The 21,633-nt window shown below is 42.9% G+C and overlaps 1 protein-coding gene across 2 annotated transcripts in view; it reads right to left on the bottom strand.

Annotated features, from left to right (window-relative positions):
- The window catches only part of LOC125311490 (phosphofurin acidic cluster sorting protein 2-like), a 67,259-nt gene extending 46,746 nt beyond the window's left edge, over positions 1–20,513 (bottom strand). For both annotated transcript variants that reach the window (XM_048269593.1, XM_048269594.1), the window contains exon 1: positions 20,217–20,513. In XM_048269593.1, the coding sequence (XP_048125550.1) occupies positions 20,217–20,431 (215 nt within the window). In that variant the 5' untranslated portion in view covers positions 20,432–20,513. The remainder of the gene's footprint in view (positions 1–20,216) is intronic.
- Positions 20,514–21,633: the final 1,120 nt, after the last annotated feature.

Genomic DNA, 21,633 nt, shown 5'->3' with positions numbered 1-21,633 from the left:
TAAAACGCTTATCACAACAATTCTACCCTGTTAGACAGAGAGAGAGAGAGAGAGAGAGAGAGAGAGAGAGAGAGAGAGAGAGAGAAGCTATGACAGCCTGAGGATGACATCTACTGTGGAAGTAACACACTGAATCCTCCAGACAGAAGTGTACCCATTTTCTTCTGACGGAGAAATGACACTGGCTCTCCCAGAATGGTCTTCCCCAAACCTACACTCCCACCAGGCACGTATCCATCTACACAGAGCCCGTTCTGCTGTAGATTATACGAGGTGTAAAGAGACGCAGTGGACAGTTAGATAACAGGAACCTAAATAAAGCATTGCTAAGTGCTACACATGGGCCCCCCCTTACACAGAGACACTAGGGTGGCATCCACAGGAGCCCACAGGAGTGTGTGTTGGTCAGTCAGAAGAAGAGACCACAGTTATGCCATATCGATGCACAAGTTCCTTATGGCTAGGTCATGAGTAGGCTAAGATGCTATGGAACAAGCTCATTTTGTATTGAAAGAACACTGAAGTCAGAAATAGATAGCTGCATATGTAGCAATATGTCATCAAGGACTGCAGCCTGAGGCAATGTCAGGTGTCTACAAAATCAACGGTCTCACCTGTGATTTTGATTCTTATTTCCATTTTCTAACACTGTTATTATGTTGACCTGACCATATTTATGACATCTCTCCCTTTACTCACCTAGCACTCTCCCACTTAATGAACAATGAGTAATAGGCCTACCTTTCAGAATTATGCTGACCACATAGCTATCTCATATGTGTTCTTCAGACTGTTTAAAAAAATAAATACGCCATATTGAAGAAAGAAGTGGACGACTATGCTGGCAAAGTCTAGCAGAAGCTAGCAAGAAAATGCCAACATCGCTTATACTGTAGCTGATTTAATCCGGTTGACTAATTTATAAAGGCCTTATATACTTTAAGTGCTGTGTGAAGACAGTAAACACACACACACACAAACACACACACACACACACACACACACACACACACACACACACACAAACACAAACACACACACACACACACACACACACACACACACACACACTGGCCTTTTTCCCTTCACAAACCTTTGTAGCAGATGATTTTCTGCTAGTTTCATCTTTATGGTTCACTGCACAACCATTGGAATAAGCACCAAGGGGTGGAGAAGGTAAGTTGGTGATTTAACATAGAACATATAACAGGGCAAGACACATGTCAGCATCTCTTCAGTGGTTGGCATGACAACACTCACTAAAGCATGCTACCAGGATTGCTTCATTCATTCATTAATTCATTCACATCCATTCAACTTATCTTTTTTTCTTTGAAAACACGTGAAACAGACACAAAGACTAAAAAGCTTCCTGTTGCTCTCCTCAGCTGTGCTTCTCAGGAACCTATAAAACATACAGGACAAAGTGCAGATCAGTCTAGGGGCATTTCTTTTAGCCACTTAGTAAAAAGCCTTGGCAAACCACTGTCAACCTCTGCTCCGTCTTTCCTCGTGTTAAGACTACCTGTTCACTTCCAACAGCATAATTGAGTCCAAATAAAGAGACAGCCTGTTTAAAAGCTCCTTCTCATGAATGCTTAATGTCTGGACCAAAAAGAAAAAAAAACATCCCCCTGGGCTACTAAGTCTATTCATGGTTGTATTCATTTATTTATTCTAGCAGAGGGGAGAGCCACAGTAAAAGCTTTGGCTTGGGTTTGTATTGTAGAAACATGGCATGGGGTTGTAGTGGCTTATGGAAGAAAAATGGACAGTGATGGGGTTCAAGCGGAATTCAATGTGAAATGCCGCAAAAATCAATCTGTGATAAATCAATCCCAAAAAACAACAGACTGGCTAAACGAGTCGAAAGGAAACTTTTCTATTTTCCCTCCCTATCTGAAGGTCCATGATTCCGGTTGTTTCTGCCAGATGGTCATGCTCACTTGAGTTTAATTCTCTGAATGAAATCTCATCAAAGCTAAAGCTGCAGGGAAAAAAAGAAAGAGAGACAGAAACAAAGACAGAAAGAAAGAAAGACAGAAAGAAAGAAAGAAAGAAAGAAAGAAAGAAAGAAAGAAAAGTGGAGAAGATGAATTAAAAAAGGCAAAGAGGAAGCCATTCATTTGCCATAGCTTGACCCTCCTGCAGGCCAATGTCATGCTCTGTTGTAAAAAAGACCAAGACACAGATGTCAAAGCTCCCCTAACTCTCCTACGACAGAGTACACTCCAGTACATTAAAGAGCTCTCGTCCAGCAAGCGCTTATCTATACACAAACCACAACCCTGCAGTGATCCAGTGGGGACAGATAAGATGATAGGAGAAAACATTTCTATGAGAACAGTGACTTACAGAATGGAGGATTCCGTCTTGGTATCCTATTCAAAACATCACTGCCATATAGCACTGTAATAGCACAATGTAATAGCACAATGCAAATCCCTTGACAACAAGGGTCAGGGGGCATTACTGTAAGACCATTCGAGCACTCGTGCAATATGGGCAGTGCAAAATGTCCTCGAAAAATGGATTTGTATTGTATGTTGTGGGTCATGTAAGCTGGTTAAGAGGGCAGGAAGTCCAATCTGCCAGCCTGACACGATGCGAGAGCGGGCTTCACTGGAGGGTGCCGCCCTGGGGTGAGTGCTGCCTGACCCTCTGAGTGTTAATCCCTGAGCGTGTCACACTAAACTGAGTCCCCTCTGGTTGTTAAGGCCAGAGGGGAGATAGCATTGCAGCACCTTGTACCTTGGTTCGTATTAACCCCCACCATTCCATTCCAGCACACTCTTGATCAGGGCAGGGCTGCTAAGACGAATGCAACAGCTGAGCTTTGTGAGTACTGAATGTCTTTTCTCTCACCTCACACTTACCCCTTGTTCTCTTGCTCACCCCTCTCTATTCCCTCTCTCTCTTTCTCTCTCTCTGTTTCTTTCTCTGTTTCTCTCTCACCTCACACACGCAAGCTTGCAGTCTCTGATCTCATGTGTAAGACAGGTGTCTTCACTCAAGTAGAGCTAAGCCCACCGCATGACGGGAACAGAACTAAATGGAATAGCAAAATACTTTTCTGACAAGAAAGAGACCTGATGAGGAGATTCGCAGACTTAAGTGACCTGCTTTTTATAGACTCCCAGAACCTCTTTAACGGCATTATTCCTCACACTGGAGACGGAATCAAAGCTGTCTCGGCTTTCTTTAAGTATCTCCAAAACAATATTTAGTCCATATCAAAGACATTTTCATAATGCAGACAAGTTTTTCAAACACTGAAAATAAAGTGTCTACGCCTGGTTATATTTTTAGTCATGACTTCTTCATCTCTGCCAGCATCTCATATCACCCTGCGTGTGTGTTTGTGTGTGTGTGTGTGTGTGTGTGTGTGTGTGTGTGTGTGTGTGTGTGTGTGTGTGGAGTGTGTGTAGTGTGAGCTCACTGGCAGAGCAGAGTGATTTACAGGGTGAGGAGGAAACCTTTGTGTGCTCTGATGAGTTCCAGCGATTCACTGGTAAACGGAGTCTTTTGTTTAGCCCTGATCAGTTATTGATGAGGTCAGCTGGCCAATGTTTCTTATCAGGCGACAGGCGAGCCTGAACAGGCCTGTCTTTTTTGTTTGCATCGCGCATGAAGACGCTGCTATCCTGTTACACCTGACACCACCTTAAAAAAAAAGACCACAGAGAAGGTGTCAGAGTGTGGTGACGTTTAAGTCAGATGGAAATACAATTAAATCATATTATAAGCTCATCTAAAATGGAATTTGGCTTGTATATATATGTGAACTTATGTGGTCGAGCTTCCACATTTGGTGCATTGTGGTAGAGTGGTGCATGTAGGCTGAAAAAATGTGATTGTTTATAGTAGTTATATAGCAGCACCATTAATAGTGAACATTGTCCCAAGGTTCCAGAGAAAGCACAATGGTGACAGTGGAAATGAAAAATGTAATTTCAAGTGAAAGAAACCTTGTTCTAAAGGGGTGCATAATTCATCTTGAGTAACAGGCAGTTGAAAAATGCCCGTCATAATGTTGCTGACAGAAACAGCTGAGGCCAGTGATTTGTAATGGGACAGACTAAATGTGTCAGGACTGAAAAAGTACACAAATGTTTTCTCCCAGCAGAATGACACAGGCCTCATGCTACATTCAGCACACATATGACAAATACCCACACCCCCATTAGGATGCCTACTGAAGGCTCTGATTGGACTTACAGCTTTCCCAGCACCAAGGTGCTAAATGTTTGGCATGGCTGGTTAGGTGAGTGTAAAATAGTACATGAACAAGGTCTAGGGAATGTACTCAGAGATTTCTTTAAAAAAGATTTTTAAGATGCCGATCTACTGACTGGTTATAGCAGTTAGTAGTTATAGTAATTTCCTGTGTATTAGCCACATTGTGTACAAGCCGCAGGACAGTATTTTAAGCAAGTTAAAAGAAACAAAACCATATTAATACCATATTAACTGCCATATTAACTGCACTATTAACTATTAACAATGTATTAACCTCATAGCTGAAGAAATTTTACAAAATCAATGTATAAGCCGCGGCTAATAGTTGGGAAATTACGGTAGCTCCACTTTACTACGATTGCCACACGTTTATTATATTACCACCTAGTGCCGCTATCACTATTTTCTCATGCATACCAGCGTCAAATGGCTCCATATGTTTACAGGCCTGGAACAACATTGCTGAACGCTGTTTCTCCCACCACCCCCACTCCATCTCTTTCTCCCTCCACCCCCACCCCCTCTCTTTCTCCCTCTCTCGCTACCCCTCTCTCCCACCTTCTCTCAATTTCCCCTTTACAAACACTCTCTCCTTCTTTCTTCACCTCTACTCCGATTCTGCCGTTCTGCCAGGGTCAGACACTCCAAGTCGGTACTATTTAATCCAATTATGGTCCCCGCGCCTGTTTGCTCGCAAAAAAGCCGCGGCTACGTTTACGGTGACACCGTCTGGGGCTGCCTGACCCGAGACAAGGCAATCCCATTCCCATCTGTCACACCGGGGTATTGGAGACCACCTTTCGCCACCGCCACAAATCCTGCCCGGAAAAGCTTGTTTGAGTCCATTAAATGGATGAGAGGCTGGAGTGCCTCCTTCGGCTCCTGCCGCACTGCCCAGTTTCTTGGTGGTGTTTTGTTGCGGCAGAGGTGAACTTTACTGACTGATGAAAATGGGTAGACAGCATGTCCGAGAATAACAAAATGGCACATGCATAATAAATAAAAGCAACAATCCGTACCATGCGCGCCATCCTCCTACCTATTTGTAGCCTGGCACGGTTACGTAAGGTGGAGTTATGGTGCTGGTTTTAAAAGGTACTACGCTTTCCCCCCAATGAACACACTGCGCAAAGATACACTATAGTAATACAACTGGAATAGGCAAATGGAAGGCATGGTAGCTGAGTTATGTAAGAAAGCATTGAAGCAAGTCTACAGGCCCCAAGGAAGGTTTCAGTCACTGTTTCCCGGAGCATCTGGAGAGGGGCAAGGGGCCCAGCGAAACACATGTATCATGGACCATCAAGAGCCCCCCCTGGAAGTATTAGGTCATTAATCCCTGGCTATTTCATAAACACATTTAGAAACACATATGTGGAGTAGGTCAGACACATTTACATGTGTCTGTACTTAGCTACACTTTAAATCAATTTAATGTGGTATCGTGCCCCCCCACACACACACACACACACACCCACCCTAACCCCCATCCATCAATCTAATAAACATCTGCTTCCTGAAATGATTGCAGGTCTTAAGGAGATTACGCTGCCTGACCAGTGAGCCTTCATCTGTCGGCAAACATTCACTGATGCACCCTGAACTGCACTCTTACCCAGACTACAAACAAAGGTCCACACTAGTTAGCACCCCGGCTGATGCATCCGCAACCACCTCCATCACCAACGGAACCAGTAAACAGACGTGTTTACTGTGCCGAGCAAAGCTCCTTCCCCGTTCCCGTTTAGAAACAAGAGCCTTTGCTGCACCAAGATTTCAGGCAATGAATAATTAACTCTGTACCTTTGGGAATGCTGAATTCTCACCTCATGTACAAATACATGACAAGACACAAGGCACACTGCTACTCTGTGCTGTGTTGATATCATGTTATGTAATCGATAGAGGCACCTTACTGGTACTTTATGCATAAACGGATCGACAGGCATGGCAGGGAACATCCGTATGCAACACTCCAATCTTGAATGAATCTGGGAGTCATTTAACAGCTGTCTGCACAGATCTTCCTCCACGGAGGGGAGCAGAAATGCCTTCACAGTACTACACTGCAAGCAGTGAGTTTAAAAGACATGGGGTAAAAGAACACTCTGTATGACTTTCATTGTATGCACACACACACAAGCACACACGCACACACGCACACACACACACACACACTTTTAACTCCAAGATGCAACACAAAAGTCAGACTAGAAAGGATGGACTTATACAGCACACACTATAGAACACAGCACATCTAGAACTGCAACACTGGTAATGACTGACCCTACAACCTTTGAAAACCCACTTCTGCTACACTGGATCCAAACAACCACGGTTAACGGGCCGGTTACATCACTATATTCTCCTGCTGCTTTGTAACAACCGCTATGCTAAAGTGATTACAGTCATTACTGTACCTAGTGCTGCAATTATGATTGCACCAATGTCCACCTTGCTCCTTTATTATTACTGACTAACGAATCATTATTCATTAAAACATTGTTTTTAGTAGTTTTAAAGTTAGAGTTTTAGAGTCCATGCTGAAAAAGTGCCTCTAAGCAGTTACTGTAATGGCCAACAGAGGAATCAGGTCACTCTCACTGGGGCCACTGGGCCAACACAAGAGAAATGGTAAGAAAGCAAGAAAGGAACAAGTGGAGCGCAGTGTTCATGCTGCCAACTGCAATGTTGCTAACTAAGGCTCTTCAGAAACTTCATCTGAGTCAGGAGATTTTGGGCTCAGTAAGCAATGCTCTTGAACCCCACCCCTCCTCCTCCCCCCAAAAAAAAAAGAAAACAGGAAAGACAAAAAGCTGGATGCTCGGCAATCAATAACAGAGGGAATACAAACCTCAGCAGGTTAACAGCATTTCTTTTCATCCCTCTGGGAAGTTACGGTGCGGGGGATATCACTTATGCAGACCAGACCGAAACAGCCAGCTCCCACTGGAATGAGTCTGGTGTTCCATGCATTTCAATGACTTATTATAATTTCACAATTTCACACTGGCTTTTACTTCCAACACTGTAGCTCACTGACTCCTTGTAATGCGGCTACACATTCTGGATCAAAATAAGACAGTGATGTTAGTTACTTCATCCAGAAGTAATATTACTGTGAGGAATAGTGTGTTGTAAAACATTTCTGATTTGTGGATAGATTAAGCTGCACATGGGCCTGGTATGGATCTGAAGAGATTGTCTCTGCAATGCAATTACACCTTTCTGATATATCTCATTATAAAAATCTGAATTCACACACACACACAGAGACACACACACACACACACACACACACACACACACACACACACACACACACACAAACACTAGTGAGCAATGCAATGAAGCTACATGCTTTCTCAGGTCTGATAAAGTCAGCATGCGTTAGAGAACATGGTGGCAATATTGACAGGTCAACCCATGTGTACTTGCAATAGCAGTAGGCTGCAGACAAGCATCTTACCAACAGCCAACACGACTACCACGGCAGGTAGGTGTAGGCACCAGACAGCATTTAAGGTGCTTAGCCTCCCAGGGTTTACAAAAGGACACTGACATTTTGTATGGACATCCACACAAACACTGCCTGAAAGACACAAGTCTATGTTGCAACAACACACTAAACCTCTCAACACATTGCAAGGCTTGAATTTCAATGATCAAGTAATAACCTTTAAATACTGCCAGCATCAAGCATGAACTAAAGCACAGTACTTAGTGACACATTGGTTAAGTTTATGAGATGTTCCACAATATAAATATTACAAGACCAGGTCCCAAAAATCGTTTGATGCTTAATGAAGGAAAACACTCTTCAATCAAAGAAGCAAAAAAAACAAAAAATGATACTCTTTCTTGCACAAATGCACAAATTCAAGACCTGTGTAAACTATATTGGATCCAAGTGAACATACATGCCCTAGTGTCTTCGGTCAGGCTTTTAGCTGTCCATACCATGTTCACATCAATGTTCTATGCAACTGGGAAACATGTGACGTCAACAATCTCTACAAGCTAACAGCGGACTAGCATGGGTCAGTGTGGATTGACCCACTAATGACCTGACCACAGTCCACAAGTCTCTTGAATGAAATTCCCTTTTTAATCTGTGATTACACTTGTTCCCGGCCTCCCTTTGAAGAGCACTGTACTTTTGCTGTCCATAATGCAGATCAGTGCTGATGTTGGTCCGAAATAGAAAGCATGGCTCTTCCAGATTCAGAATCCACAAGTGCACGTCACTGTTCAAGCTAATATTCAGGTTAAGAAAGAATTGCCTTTACCCAAGTATATTTGTCGAAATATTGCATCCATAAACACAACCATGTGAAAAACAGCTAAAGTACATCATTGCAATCAGTCAATTGGATGTTTCTCGTGCTATTCAGACTGTGTTCTTTATTATTCTCTTGGCCTTGATATTCCTTTGTGCAGACCAGTGATGTTGAATAGAGTACAGATGTCAATGAGTTGCCTACTTGATAGAATTGTAGCCTGAATGGAATGTGCTTGGTACTGCAAATGGTAAAGAATGCATCTTCACAGCACAAGATCCGCGGAAGTGGGTGCCACATGATTATTTGTCCTCAGGCATAATTTTGGACAGCTAAAAGAGCAAAGAAGAGACCAGTACTTTGTTTCCCCTTCTTGACATAAACAGCCTCTGTGTTGCTTCTGGAACACATAGCTCAGGAAATGCCTGAGTGAAGAGAGAAAGAGAAGAATGGAGATAGAGAGAAAGAGAAAGAGAAAAACACGCTTGAGAGAGTGTCGGAGAGAAAGGGGGGAGAGAGAGAGAGAGAGAGCATATCAGAGAGATACAGAGACAGCAGGCAAGAAAGACAGAGAGAGAGGGAGAGGGGAGGAGAGATAGATACAAACAAACAAAAAGGGAGACTGAGAGCAACAGATAACTCGGTCAAAATATTGCTTGTTTTGACAGGTCTTCCTGCACTGTCTATATTTCCGTGTGTTTCAATTTTTGGCACGGGGTGCATGTAGGCCATACAGTTGTTCCCAGGGAGGATCTTCTTGCAAGTCTGGAACAGCTTTTCACCCCCATCTACCAAAAGATCCCAAGCACGGAGGCTCACCGAAGGGGGAAACAAAATATATTTTCTTTCTCCTGCTGGAATCGATTCCATTCACTCGCACAACTCTCCTTGTTCAACAACATCGCCTCAGCCCGCCACCCAACTGTACACACTGGGTAACCACAGCTGTTTTTGTGTGGGGTGTACAGGAATCTCACTCATCTCCCAAGGAGATCCATCTGACTAGAACACAAAACTGTGCAGAGAAAGCTATAAGCCAGCACAGTAAAGCATTCTGATGAGCCATACATGCACTAAAGGGTCCTCAGTTAGCCTATTAAAATGATATCAGATTAGTAAACAGAATGTGCCTTTGGAACATTGGATAAATGGTTACTGATAATGGGCAATGTAGATATTGCTTTAAATCAGCCATTTCTTTCTACAACAGTCGAGAACCCTTTTGCAATGATGTAAGCACATAATGTAATCTGAAAACTGCTGCCCTGATTAAAAAAAATAATGCAACTGATCTCAGCTGGCATTCTGTCTGAATGACTCTACACTTTTGACCAGTAGTGTAAGCCAGGGGTATTTGTCTTTCAGTAAGAGGACAGTAGAGCAGCTAAAATACATTCAATTTGTGTCCAAATGAGCTCTGCATTGAAAGTGATGACATAAGATTTGAGCATAACATAAAAACCCTGGTGATTAGGTGCGGGCCTAAACACTGGAAATCACCTGGCCAGCAGTAGTTCATAAAATCGGTGGGCTGATATTCACTGGCAAATTCTGACAAGCATCAGAGCTGAGGAGGGGGCTGTATGACAGACAGATAGAGAGAAAGGGAATGAAAGAGAGAGAGAATGAGAGAGGGAAAGTGAGAGAGAGGACTCAACGCAGTGCAGAAAAGACCATGATGATAACAAAAACAAAGAACATTGTAGTGTGTACACACAAAGAAGCACATAGACACATAGAGATCAATCCAAAGCACAATTCCAGGAATACTTTCAAGAGGACAAATATAAATAGCAAATAACTGCATTCCCATTTTGCAAGAACAAATCCATCTCAACGAGAGTGTCAATTATATGCAGGACCTCAAGCTGAGAGACAACTGGCACAGTAATTAAAAAGGGGAAAAGAATTGCCAGCCAAGAAGGCTAGCTAATGCAAGCATCACGCAATGATACTCCTCCCTCTGGCCTATGAAAACACTAATGATGAGAGGATAAACAAACAGTAAATTGTTCCTTGGGGTCAGGTCAGATAAGGGACTAAATGAAATTAACAGAGGCCTCCGCTGGGTCAACTGTCAGATGGGCTTATTATCTTCTTTATCAGTTCTATAGAACATCCATCTATGGTATATTATTTTAAGCTGTGTGCCAGACCGAATGCAGTAAAACTCAGCTGCATACTGTCACGGCTGCTTTTTTTTAAAGAGGAGGAAAATAAATAAATAAATCTGCATAAAACTAACATCTGGTAAAGTGGGAGGACAACCTCTGAAAATCTCCTTTGAAAGGATGACAGAGCGTCAGCTTTTCTGACGGCACCAAAATTGCTTTCATGGATAAAAATAAAAATGCTAAAATATGAGTTGACTATGTGAGTATACCTAAGTTTGGCTGCTTGCCTGGGTTATGTTTCAGGAATACTTAAAACTGGTTTTACAAAAGCTAACTACCAAAAATGTGGACCATATAAAAAAGACTTTAATAGGACCTATAAAATTAGTTAATGACAGGAAAAGCCCTGATTAAATTTGGGAGAAGCGTTAAGGGGCTAATTGTAAAAAACAACAGCAAGTACTTCTCTATTCCCTGCTTCATGCCCACATAGCCTCTGGTGTACACACTGCAGCAGCACCCTATTTCCCTGAAAGCTGTATGCTGACTACAAGATGTGTATGCTGACTATAGCATGTGTTGTTGATGCATACAGTATGAATATACAGTAGTTCCACTTATGTTCCTAGAGCACTCAGGTGAGCACCCATGCCGTTTTGATGCATCCAGCCAAAGGGGATTAAAAGAGATGGGCCCTCTGCACAACATCAGATTACTGGCTCATCTTCTTTAGGAGTTATGAAATCAGATTAGCACAGCATCCTCACGGAGATGCACAATAACCAAACGGGGCGTCTCCAGATCAACCACATTAAATAAAGAGACTCTTCTCCACTTTTCCCCACATGCATTTATTTATTTTGCTATAATCAAATATTCCAGTTAGGGATTCATAATTGGTGTCTGTTGTTGGTTTCTGCTTTATCTAAATGTCCTCATTAGACCAGAGGTTAGCTATATTTATAAAATGAGATACAGACTTCCAAGAACAAAACTATAGCTATAGATAAAAAAATAGATTTACATTTTGGAGCATGATTACAAAAATTGCTAACAAGACTATAGGGGGGAAAAAATCCCACTCCATGAGTATGATGCTCAGAGGGGTTATTCAACAGACAACGGATTCAATCCCAGATATCTTATCCAAATATTATCCACCTGTGTACAGACGGATTAGAGCTGTAGCAGCAGACAAACCAAACCTCACAAACACTGAGTTCAAAGAAATCTCTTTGAGCCAATGTCCTGGAAGTTAATTAGTTTGGCGTAGTCGGCAGGTTTCCCCAGAGCAGAGCATGTGGGTCAGCTAATGCTGTAGCCGTAGTGACTGACTCACTCTAACAGCCACCTTTGTGTTTCTCTGTGCTGTGCCGAGTGACTCAGACACACTGAGTTCAGATTCCCGCTGCAGAGGGGGTGGTTTACAGCTCCTCATCTTTTTGTCTGTCCATCCATTTGTTCATTCATCTACTTGCTCATTCATTCATTCAATCACTCATTCGTTCATAGAGGCAGAAAGCGAGGTGAGTAAACACTGCTGAGGCACGTGTTCAAGCTCTGCAGGCTCACAACAGCCCACAACCCTGTTCGAGTTCACAACAAACAGCGCAACAGAGCACGCTCACTGAGGGGGCTAGGCTGAATAAATGTACTCCACTGAATCCTGCACATAAGGCATAGGACTACCACAAAGACAGTATGGTGTATTTGGTTACTATTTCATAAAAAAGAACCCCCCTCTATATACTGTCTTTTTGCTTTTGCTTTGTTACGTATACTGTACAGCACTGTGCAAAAGTTATGATGAGTAATGTTATGATGACCACCATTGTCTTTATTATAATTAAAACAGAAGATAGAGGGAATATAAAAATGGAATTTCTAGTTCAGGTTCTAGTCTTTTGCATCCATTCGATTAGTTGTTTTTGTAGTGTTATAATGACCAATCTCGCAAGGGGGAAGCTGAAACCGGTTGGCACTTGTACTGGTTCTGACTGGTTCATTTGTATCAGAAGTAGGAAGGCTTGATGACTCTTTGACAGATCAAAGACCTCAGTGAAAAGCTACAGCTGGAAGAGTTCATTGCCCTTTAAGTGGAAAATGCATGGCCACCTGGGAATACAATGAAGAGAGTCACCGGAGATGTACAGTACTTTTCAGGTGGCTCCTCCACTTTGTGCCATGCCAAAATGCTCTTCACACCGCAGCGTCAGTTTTAGGGTGAGCCACGGTCAAGTCAGCAGCTGATCTCGAGACCCCCATCGTAGCTGTATCTACCAGCAACTTCTGGCAGGCCAGGCATGCACATCAGTGGGCTGGATGGGGAAGAGTTTTCCCCTTGGGTGATTGGTCATTATAACACTGCTAAACAACAAATCTAATGGTAGCTTGAGACTGAAATTGGACTATCAGAACAAAAACTACATATTATGTGTATTTAAATGGCCTACTGTGTATTTCCTGTGCTCTGGTCATATTCTAATTAGTAAAGTGAGAAATAAACAATATGGTCCTTATTGTTGAAACAAAACATGTAAGGTGCCTAAGACTTTTGCACTGTACCATATATATAAGCTTAATTTACATTTAAAATACCACTCTAAAAACCTGCAATCTCTGAGTTATCTTTGATTACCGGTATCTGAATTAACATGACAACATTCTATCCTGAGCAACTAACTAGAAGAGTGTGCTACCTTTATTTCAAACTCTGGCAAAAAAAAGCACTCGACAGCCCTCAGCGTAATTTGTGAGATCCATTGGGAAATTAGAGTATGAGCTTCAGTGAGGAAGACTTGGACACAAATGTGTACCATGTCACTGAATATGAGTCACGTTGTCTGACTCCACAAATAGCCTCTACTAGTATAGCTTCTCTCTCTCTCTGCTTTCTGTGCGTACTCTATTCATTTGGCCAGCCATGCTGGTCTCATGCTTTCTTCTGCTCATGCCAAGGCAGTTGGTATTGTAGAGATTGACAAAACACACCATAATCCCTCAATTGTTTCTTTGACATGCCCAGAAGGGAAGCATGTGTATAATCTGCATGTGAGACAACAGTCATATAATCTTCATAAGCACTGAGGACATCATGAAAGCTTAAATAATAAATAAAAACAAAACTGAATGACACAATATAACTAGAAAAGTGACAGCCAGTCATTCACCCTAGAAAGTTTCTCTGAGTGGATTAAACTGTTCAAGAACTAGTTCCAGATGGTGTCTATAGAACTACGAAGACTTGATTAAGTATCTGCACAATCACACAAGGAGAGGTGAGAGGAATTTAGCTAAATTCTTATTTATAGGTTGTTACCAAAGTAACACCAGAAGGCTTTTCTTAGCCAGGTCAACTTACATGTAAATCACACAGAGAATAAATGGAGGCTCACAGAAAGCAAGCAAGCCGTGACACAGTTCCCTGATTGCTCTGGATCTCAAAATCGGTTTGCAGGGCACTCAGCCATGTCTTTGTTGACCCAAGCTTTCTAATTTATGACTTAGACTTTTGTATCTTTGGGGAATAAAATGTGGCCTATTTACACACATCTTGACAATATTAATAAACTAGAAGCACACTGAGGCTATGAACATGCACAGCTTAACCTATATTTCAAGCATGAATATTCATTAATTGTATGTGACTATCAAGTCAATCAAGGAAACAAAATGCAAAAAACTGCTCAGGCAAATATAGCTTCAGGAGGATATTTAATGCTAATCTTGCTCTGTCATGTTAAATCTATTAAGTCATGCGATTTAGACAAATTAATTAATTTCCATGTACAACAACACACTCAGTTCATTGTTTGTTTAGATGGCTGCTTTCCCTTACCTTTTGATCTGACTTAGGCTGATACAAGACATTGCTGCAGACCGTAATTCTGCAACTTCTCAGTCCACTCAACTTGTGGGCCGAAAGGTGTTCACCCCTGACTTCAGGACGCCAAGGTATAGTGAGGGCCAGTGCTACAGGCCGACTTTCAACCCTATTATAGCATGGCATTGACTAAAACTATATAAAACTAAAAACAGAGCTCTCATCTCTGCATGCAGCAAACCACATGAAACAATCTCAGTGTGTGAAGAGGATAGAAAGAACTGTATTAAGTAAGAAGTATCACTGCTTACTATAGTGGGCTTTCCTTGATTTTAAAATGAGTAGGCTTTTTCAGAGAAACATCGGCAAGAAAATAAAACAAAGCTAGCACTTTATGTGTCTCCCTGGTCTTCTAGCAAATAATCAGCAACATTTTCAGAACGCTACTCAGCTGTTGAAGCCAGTATACAAAAGTGAAGAGAAAGAAGATCACACACTAAGGCAAATATACTGTGTCAGGACTAGAACTCCCCCATCCTGACCTCATATATCTACAATACAGGGCAGCGGGAGGACAACGGGAAATCTACCGACGTTAGGAGAAGAGATTACAGTATCCATAGGGAAGAGGAACAAGTCAATCAAACCTGTCTACAAAAAAAAATCCATCCGTGACATAAATACACAGCACACTGGGGACCCCCATCCTAGCATTCATAAAAGGAGCCTGAAATTGCAATGTAGCAAGTAAGCAAGCTGTCATAATGATCCTCAGATCTGGACAATATTAATGAGCAAAGGCCTGCCTCCTTGTATATGTACATTAAGTCCCTGTCCAAAATAAAAGGTTCATGAAAAGGCCAAGGAAAAGCAAATGAAAAGCCTGCCCTGTGGATAATTGCTAATATTCCATCCTCTGTGACCAAGAGGCCTTTCATAACTGCAAAAGCTCACCATGTGTTTGGCATCTAATTGGTACATCGGCAGGGGACTTTCACAATAATCTGCGTCGAATTATGGAGGCAGGAAAACTAGCAAGGACAGCCAACGGTGCAAGTAACTCAGTTTGATTGCACAAATGGATTCCTCATCAAAGACTCGCAGCCTTAATCATTCTTAAACAAATACACTATGTATAGCCAGAAGTCACTGAGGATGTCCAACTTTTTCTGAATTTACATAAAGCTTTTTTCCTGGACTCTGTTTTTTTCCTGATATCAGGCATTACCTGTGTAAACAACTACACTGTATATACTAAAACAACTATATAAATACCAGTTCGCGAAAGAAAGACTCAAAAAGAGAGGGATGAAGTGAAGGAGACGCTGGCAAACGAGAGGAGGGGTGCTGCTGAGAGAGGTGGTGAAACGATGCCTCCACAGAGACTTAGTTTTGAATGAGAATTCAGCCAAGTGTGAATCCAGTCCATCTTGGGCTCCGCGCTACACGGCTGCTTGTGCTTGAACGCTGCAGGAGCACTGGTGAAGCACGCGATGGCACCGCCACCGGAACAAAAGGTGTGCAAACTGCCCCAGACACGCCAGTGACCTCAGCCAGGAGCTCACTGTCAAAGACAGACGGTACCAATTCAGCCTGCCGTCTCAAATGCTCCATTGTGGATCTGTAAAGCACAAGGCTGTTGACAAGTCACACAAACTTTAACTAGCCTTGGAGGTACATGGCACTGCCTATGAAGAATTCAGAGCTCGACAAGAGATGGTGAAATGAGATGATGATATTGTGCTGGTGGAGTGGAAAAATTGTCACCAGAGCTTCTGCAAATCACCTTGCCTTGTCAGTGTTCTGAGGCACTGTCTCGAAGAGTGAGAAACCACAATGTGTATCTGAAGTGTAAACAACGGCTGTCGGTCCGGCCGTCTGTTCTTCAGGGCTGGGAACAGCTTGCTCCCTCATCACTTTCTCATTCTTCTCTTATAAGGTAATGAACACAATGAGGCGTGAGCCTCCCTCCGAGGATGCAGAGAGTATCTCTGAGCCAGACAAACATTAACTGTTGTGTAACCAAAACCCATGTGTGTGTGCGTGTCAGGTGAACGTCACTGGTCGTCTTTGCTGGGGCATCAATGCATAGTTTTTTCGAGGCGTGGCTCAAGTCTGTAACTCACAGAGGAGATATCATTTACAAACCCAGGGGCTGGAAACATCCATCCACATGTGCTCCATGCAGGAACAGATGCATCTAGAAGCCCAGTCCCTGAAAATATGCCAGGGCAGCAGACCAAGCTAATCCTTGGTGTGGACGCCTAGGTTGGGCTAGGCCAGGCTCGATTTCCCCCGCTGGCGCCGGGCCAGGATGATGACTCTTCCTCCATGCATTTTCGTGAACATTCATCTCGTATGACTGTAGAGCCTGGTCCTGCAGAAGAAAAAAATCCCCCAGATCTGCAGCTCCCTTCAAAACCATTGGGGGAGAAAATGTGGTTCTGATTTTGGGAAAAACCCCTCCGCCCAACACTGAGCAGAAAACAGGACAGGAGCACACAGAGGAACACCAAATGCAGGGCTTGCAGAGCTAAAACAGCTTGCATGTTACTTCGCTTGATCACTGTAACACTGTCAGAGACAACCATCAATTTCTGAAGATTACACAGCAGATGCAAGTAGACCATCATTGAAGAGCATTGTGCACTCTATATTCAATACTGCTTTGCACTTTATTGACATGTAATATCCACTTTAGTCTAAAATTGCCAGGCACTCAAAATGCCACTTGCCAAGCAAGCTTATAAACACATCATGATATGATAATTACAACAGTGATTCTACTCAACCCATTCTCTACCCCGGTCCAAATCATATGATGGCAGCCACTCAGACAGTCCTGCAACCTGTTCCTTTGTGTGTCAGACCACTGAAAAGAATCTACAATCACAGCGACAAATACTATGCTCTTTAACCATCTAGCAGTTGAGCGGAGTCAAAGAGGAATGTGTGATGATGTTCTCTCAGGCTCCCTCTAAAACCTCAACACTGCTACATCCCTCCCTTCTACTCCTCCTCTTCAGGGGAAGCACATAAGTGAAAACGCAGAGAAACACTGGAATGGCCGCTGTCACTTTTTCGCGGAGGCCATAAAAGGGGGTGTTTTATAGTATTGTGCTCTTCTCCTGCTCAAGGTTATTTGGAGGGACATGGATATGAAGAGGATGGAGAGGGGGTTAGGGTCGCTCTGCCGCGAGTCAAAAGGGAATTCATCCCTCAAGAAAGACATGAAATACACTCCCTGGAAGGTGACATTGGAAATGCCATTTCAACAAAACCCAGAGCCTTGACCCCAACTACTGTACAGGGTCTGTCTATGTGTACTATGTGTGACTTCATTAACCATACATTACTCAGCCTCAGACACCGGACATTGTTGATAAATCATAACGAATAAATAAATAAATGAATTATTATGAACTGAAATAAGACCATGATAGGGTGATGAATCCAAGCATCTGTCCACACAAGAACGATTTAAGAGAAGAATTACCTCAGTTTCATGATCAGAGCATTCAAAACTCCCCAAATGGTAAATATTTCAACAAAAATACAGACACTGTCGCTGCCAACTCTCATTCTCAAACAGCTATTTATGCAGCACCAGATGTGGGCTTGCTGTCCTCATTCTGTCAACATGCTAATTCAGATTCAATTTATGATATGGCACATCTCCTCACCTTAAATACACTTGAAAGCTGAACAGTGTAAAACACAAAGAGGGACCATTTGGGGTGGGGAGGGGGGGCAATGCATGAGCAATGCATACATGGCCCACTGGCTTAATGGATGCAGCTATCTGCAGGGGGTCCCTCTGTGCGCCACAGGCCACCAACCGCAGAGCGCCAGCTCCTTAAGCAGATCATAATAAAGAGCACCCATCCCTTGACCCCCTGTTGGCTCAGATAAAACAACAACAAGCACACTCTCTCTAGCCGAGAGGAATAATGGGCTGTTGGGCTGTAAACACAGCAATTAAAATCTCATAAAAACAAGCCGCATGAATCATTTATTCTTGACTTAGGTGATTCCCCGTGACCAAGGGTTGGAGAGAGTGCAGCTGAGCGGTTTCTTGGGATTTCTTTGTACGTGCAACAACCTGAGATGTAGTTGAGGGGACAGCAAACCAACCACGGTACACAAAAAAGCATGAGTTAAATTACTGGTACGGAGTAACTTGCTGTTTTGCCCTACATCTCATGCTGGATTAAGGTGTATTCAATCCAGATTCCTGCCACATCCAGGTAACATATACACACATAGATACACACACACAGGCACACAAACACACATTCTCCTTCCACCTCCTCTACCACTGGCAGTGGGACACATCTAGGTCAAAGCTGATTAATGTGCCTGCCGCTCCGGTGAGGATACCGGTCAGGTACCCACAACACTGGATCTCTGAATGTGATTACCCAGGCAGGGAGTCAGTCAGCCCATCCCAGCAGGGCCATGGGCAACTCTGGAAACACACACCCACACGCGCGTGTGCGCTGGCACGCGCACATACACGCACGCACAGACACACACACATACACACACACACACACACACACACACACTTGTATGCACTCCTCACTCTCTCTCACACACACGCATACTCATACAACTGGTGGGGGAATTTTTGCATCACCCATGCCGAATTTGTGTGACACTGGATACCAATCAAATGTTGACATACCTGCTGCCAACCCATGTCAAGAGAGTTCCTGACCCACACAAACCAGCTCAGCAATATCAGTGTAAGACATTCTATTCCTTTTGACACAGCCCTGCCAAAACATCCAAGCACAAGTCCGAAATTGAGAAACATAACACTGCTGTTGTTGGCAAACGGCATGAAAGGGGAATGTGGCAAATCTACTCTCTCTGTTGTGTAGATGAGAACCATATGAAAATGTGTCGGGGCCTGAAGCTCAAAATACATGAAGGCCTCTCTAAATCACAAAACATCATCTGAAGAATGTGCACTGTCCTAGAGCTTTCCAACATTGTTTGCACTAGCATAGCCTACGTTAAGCATGCCAAATAGATTTATTTGACATGGTAGAGTAATATATTAAAAGCACACTTAATATGTTTCACACGCATCACTCCTGGTACATTAAACAAACTGCTATCTTTCAAGCCTCCGATATCATAATCAAGAACGCATTCATCATTTAGAAAAGACAGTAGCCTTACTGTACACAATACTGGATCGTTATGCAAAAGTGCTTTGACGGGTATACTAAGAGCTGAACAGAACATCAACGTAGCTTACGATTCCATTTTATGCTATCATTTGATATGCACTCAAACACGCGACTGACCAGATCTCCTTCTAAATAGGCTACACAAGCTTTTTGTTAGCAAAACTATAAACAGTCGTCACACCTCCTCTGCCACGCTGTTGCAAACTTCTCACTTGAAAGCATTGATTTCATATAGTAGGCTAGTCTACAACGTCATTCCTACATTGTTAAAGGGACTTCCCTCACTCACAACACAGAAAACCGAACATGCGCTGTTAACGTTGGAGAGTATTATTGACTTCAACTTAATTCACCTCAACATGATTTGAGATCTCCAACCCAACAAATTTAATGTCAAACCAATTATTGATGTGACACAGAAATTCGACCATCCCTTCGTTACAAACCCACACATCTGCAGAAGTTATTCAGCTTCATGTCAAATTCCCTTATCAAAATTCAAGAGAGAAAGGAGAAGCAAGTATAATTCAGCAAAATATCATTGTTCTGTGCATTCTACCTCGGAACACAGCTTGGCGAAGAACGGTCTATTTCCCAGGTTGCAAAAAGGTTCATGGGAACAGGCATCGGGGCGTTACCAGCCGAACCTAGGACGAGCGCCCCGGCACCCGCTCCAGCCGGGACGGCTGTCGGTGCTGGTCCGCCACCACCACCGCTGCCTGGGTTCAGGAAGGCGGCCCGAAGCCCTCCTCTCTCGAGAGCTGCCGCCATCATCACCTCCACTGGGTCGCAGCTCAAGCCGACTGTCTGGCACTGTGGCTGGCTTTACTCTATCTGCTCACTCCCCTCCCCTCTCTTCTACTCGCTTTCTTGCTGAACATTTTATGAAGCCAGCATACACATTCAGCTTAAAGAATTTTACAATCGCGACACTCATAGGCGGAGCTCTGCAATTAAACTTCAAAATAGTCTGTTTCCAACATGGAGCAATAGGGGGAGCTCGACCAGATCTTCTGGATCTGAAAGTATTAACGCTACGTCCGCCATCTCTCTCTCTCTCTCTCTGACTTCGAACTTGCTTGGTATAAATATACACCAGTGCAGACTATAACAATTGATCATAAATACTAAGGTAGAGAAGCGAACAACAAGGCCTCAGTGGTACCTCCAATTGTATTATCTACCTCTACTTATGTAGCCTATTTGTAGGTAGGATTATGCTGAATGTAACCCAACTTTGAATATTGTATAGGCCTATTGAATGTTGTTGACAAGTAAAATAATTTTAACTTAGGCTATTTCGCCTCTAGCTCTTTCGCCTAATGGCTATGTGGTCCCCTTGAATCTCTTTGTCAGTATTGACAAGATTAAGAACTGGGTGTCTCAAAATGTTCTTCAGTTGAACAAAGAAAAAACTGAAGTATATTTTGTAAAAAAGAGGAAACACATACTAGAGCAAAGGATACTGTTAGAAATCTTGGTGTCATAACTGACAGTGATCTAAATTTAAACAGCCACATGAAAGCAATAACTGAATCAGCTTTTTACCACCTCAAAAACATTGCCAAACTTAGAGGGCTAATGTCTAAACATGATCTAGAAAAACGTATTCATGCATTCATCTCCAGTAGGGATGAATGCATGATAAGACTATCAAACAGCTTCAGATGATACAAAATGCAGTGGCTAGTGTTCTCACAAAAACGAGACCACATTCAATACTTAAGTCCCTGCATTGGCTTCCAGTAAGTCACAGAATTGACTTTAACACACTTCTGCTTGTTTATAAATCACTAAATGGAATGGGACCAACTTACCTGCAGTACACACCTTCAGTACCTCTCAGGCCTCAGGAGAAATACTTGTTGTTTTATAAAACCTACTGTTAGAACTAAACATGGTGAAGCAGCATTTAGTTGCTATGCAGTTCAACTCTGGAACTAACTTTCAGATGAGATCAAAGTTGCTCCAACTGT

Source organism: Alosa alosa, chromosome 18 (assembly GCF_017589495.1).
Source record: "Alosa alosa isolate M-15738 ecotype Scorff River chromosome 18, AALO_Geno_1.1, whole genome shotgun sequence".
Classification (NCBI taxonomy): domain Eukaryota; kingdom Metazoa; phylum Chordata; class Actinopteri; order Clupeiformes; family Clupeidae; genus Alosa; species Alosa alosa.
This window is presented reverse-complemented; position numbering and strand designations above follow the sequence as displayed.